The sequence below is a fragment of the Rhincodon typus genome, unplaced genomic scaffold, assembly GCF_021869965.1.
Source record: "Rhincodon typus isolate 14 unplaced genomic scaffold, sRhiTyp1.1 hic_rhity00007530, whole genome shotgun sequence".
NCBI classification, from domain to species: Eukaryota; Metazoa; Chordata; class Chondrichthyes; order Orectolobiformes; family Rhincodontidae; genus Rhincodon; species Rhincodon typus.
This window is the reverse complement of record NW_025973168.1, coordinates 4,214-7,397: the sequence shown is the minus strand read 5'-3', so window position 1 is coordinate 7,397 and position 3,184 is coordinate 4,214. Positions and strand designations below refer to the sequence as shown.

The following is a 3,184-nucleotide window of genomic DNA, read 5'->3' as shown; positions in this document are numbered from 1 at the left end:
CAGCAGTGTGTACCATCTACATGGTGCCCTGCAGAAATTCACCAAAGATCCTCAGGCAGCACCTTCCAAACCCACGACCCACTTCCATCCAGAAGGACAAGGGGCAGCAGGTACATGGGAACACCGCCCCCCTGCACATTCCCCTCCGAGCCCCCCACCATCCCGACTTGGGAATATATCCCCGTTCCTTCAGTGTCGCTGGGTCAGAATCCTGGAATTCCCTCCCTAAGGGACATTGTGGGTCAACCCACAGCACATGGACTGCAGCGGTTCAAGAAGGCAGCTCACCCCCACCTTCAAGGGGGCAATTAGGGACAGGGCAATAAATACTGGGCCCACATCCCATGAATCACAAAAGGGGAATCTGCTTCAAATCTTTTCAAAAGCTCCTCACCCCAGGTGCTGTCTCCGTCTGCGTTTACCAAGCGCCCGCTGCTGCCAGGGCTGTGCCTCCTTACCTGGGCCTCACCGAGCCCCAGCTCGATGTTCTCGAGGGATTTCTGGAGGAGTGATGATTTCTCCTGCACCACGTTTGGGTCTTGCTCCTTGTGCAGGGAATGGACAGTGTCAAGCAGGGAGCTGAGGATAGATGTGTGCTCGCTTCGCAGGGTTTCCAGGCCTTGGATCACCGCCTTTGTGTTCGTTACTATCTCATCCTGCGTTAGCTTCTCCAGCTTCTCCTCCCTCGGACAGACCATGGTGGACATGATAGGAGCTGAGGGGGAGACAGGAAATTCTTCACAAGGTTACATGCAGATTAGAACACAGGACTAGGCAGCTAGATTCATACGGCACAGAACAGACCCTTCAGTCCAACCAGTTCATGTTCCCAAACTAATCCAGTCCCATTTGCCAGCATTTGGCCCATATCCCTCTAAACCCTTCCTATTCAAGTATCCGCCCAGATGCCTTTTAAATGTTGTAATTGTACCAGCCTCCACCACTTCCTCTGGCAGCTCATTCCATACACGCACCACCCTCTGTGAGAGGACGTTGCCCCTCAGGTCCCTTTTAAATCTTTCCCCTCTCACTTTAACCCAATGCCCCTCTAGTTTTGGACTCCGCTATCCTGGGGGGAAAAGACCTTGGCTCTTCACCCCATCCATGCCCCTCATGATTTTACAAATCTCTATAAGGTCACCCCTCAGCCTCCAACGCTCCAGGGAAAATAGCCCCAGACATTCAGCCTCTCCTTGTCGCTCAAACCCTCCCAACATCCTTGTAAAATCTTTTCTGAACCCTTTCAAGTTTCACAACATCCTTCCTATAGCAGGGAGACCAGAATTGAACACAGTTTTCCAAAAGTGGCCCTAACCAATGTCCTGTACAGGCACAGCATGACCCTCCCAACCCCAATGCTCAATGCACTGACCAATAAAGGCAAGTTTACCATACACCTTCTTCACCGCTCTGTCTACCTGGGACTCACCAGCTAGGGAAAGAAAAGTTCTATCCCTGTCATAGCCTGTAAGAATTTAGGTTTCAATCAGATATTCTCTCATTCATCACAACTCTAGAGAATACAGACCAAGTTTTCTCAATCTCTCATTAAACAATTCTGCCATTTGGTTAATCTGGGATTAATAAAGTGGACCTCTGTTGTACTCCCTCTTTATACAGTGTCTCCCTCCTTAGATGAGGTTATAAAACCATGAGGGGCATGGATAGGGTGAATAGTCTCCTGGGGTGGGGGGAGTTCAAAACTAGAGGGACATAGGTTTAAGGTGAGAGGGGAAAGATTCAAAAAGGGACGTGAAGGGCAACTTTTTCACACAGAGGGTGGTGCGTGTATGGAATAAGCTGCCAGAGGAAGTGGTGGGGGCTGGTACAATTACAACATTTAAAAGGCATCTGGATGGGTATATGAATAGGAAGGGTTTAAAGGGATATGGGCCAAATGCTGGCAAATGGGACTGGATTAATTTAGGATATCTGCTCAGCATGGATGAGTTGGACCGAAGGGTCTGTTTCCGTGCTGTATGATACTATTTAAAAACAAATTCCAGATGTGGTATCGCCAAGGCTTTATATAACAGCAGCAAGACATCTTTACTCCTGCGCTCAGATTCCCCTGTAATGACAGCCAACACACCATTTACCTTTCTAATTGCTTGCAGTGCCTGCATGTTAGCTCTTAGTGACACACGGGTAAGGACACCCTTATTTTGTGATCTCTCACTGTTGAAGAAATATTCTGTGTTTTTTTTCTCCCCCCTCCCAAACTGAATAATTTCACACATTATATTCCCTCTTGCATTCCCTTTAATGAGCCTGTTCAAGTTCTCGGTAGCCTCCCCTCCCTGTTTGGTGTCACTCGCAAATTTGGAAACATTACAATCAGTCATAGAATCCCCTCCAGTGTGGGAGCAGGCCATTCGGCCCATTCAGTCCACACAGACCCTCCAAAGAGCATCCCAACCAGACCCACCCTATCCCCTTAACCCTGCATTTCCGATGGCTAACCCAGCTATACTGCACATCCCTGGGCACCACAAGGCAATTTAACACGGCCAATCCAGCCTAACCTGCACATCTTTGGACTGTGGGAGCACCCGGAGGAAACCCACGCAGACACGGGGAGAATGTGCAAACTCCACACAGACAGTCGCCCGAGGGTGGGATCGAACCCAGGTCCCTGGCGCCGTGAGGCAGCAGTGTTAACCCCTGTGCTGCCATGCTATTGATTCTACCAAAAGCAGCTCACTTGTCCTTGTAGTCCTGCAATATGCTTTTCTTCCTTTAGCTAACAATCCAACGCCCATTCCTGAGCTTTGATTGAATCTGCCCCCTTCACATTCCAGGCCCGAATCACTCGTGTTTTATTCTGATAACCTTTCTCCTTGCATCACTGTTTGTTCCCTATCACCTCAAATCTACGCGCCTCTTGTTCTCAATCTTTCTGCCATAGAACATAGAACATTACAGTGCAGTACAGGCCCTTCGGCCCTCGATGTTGCGCCGACCTGTGAAACCAATCTGAAGCCCATCTAACCTAAACTATTCCATTATCATCCATATGTTTATCCAATGACCATTTAAATGCCCTTAAAGTGGGCGAGTCTACTACTTTTGCAGGCAGGGCATTCCATGCCCTTACTACTCTCTGAGCAAAGAACCTACCTCTGACATCTGTCCTATATCTATCACCCCTCAATTTAAAGCTATGTCCCCTCGTGCTAGCCAT

General features: G+C 48.9%; 1 protein-coding gene across 1 annotated transcript in view; it reads right to left on the bottom strand.

The window, feature by feature from the left end:
- The window catches only part of klc4 (kinesin light chain 4), a gene marked incomplete at its 3' end in the record, with an annotated part of 7,923 nt that overhangs the window by 1,804 nt on the left and 2,935 nt on the right, over window positions 1-3,184 (bottom strand). Inside the window, exon 2 of the mRNA XM_048594269.1 lies at window positions 459-715. Coding sequence (XP_048450226.1) covers window positions 459-707 — 249 coding nt within the window. The remainder of the gene's footprint in view (window positions 1-458; window positions 716-3,184) is intronic.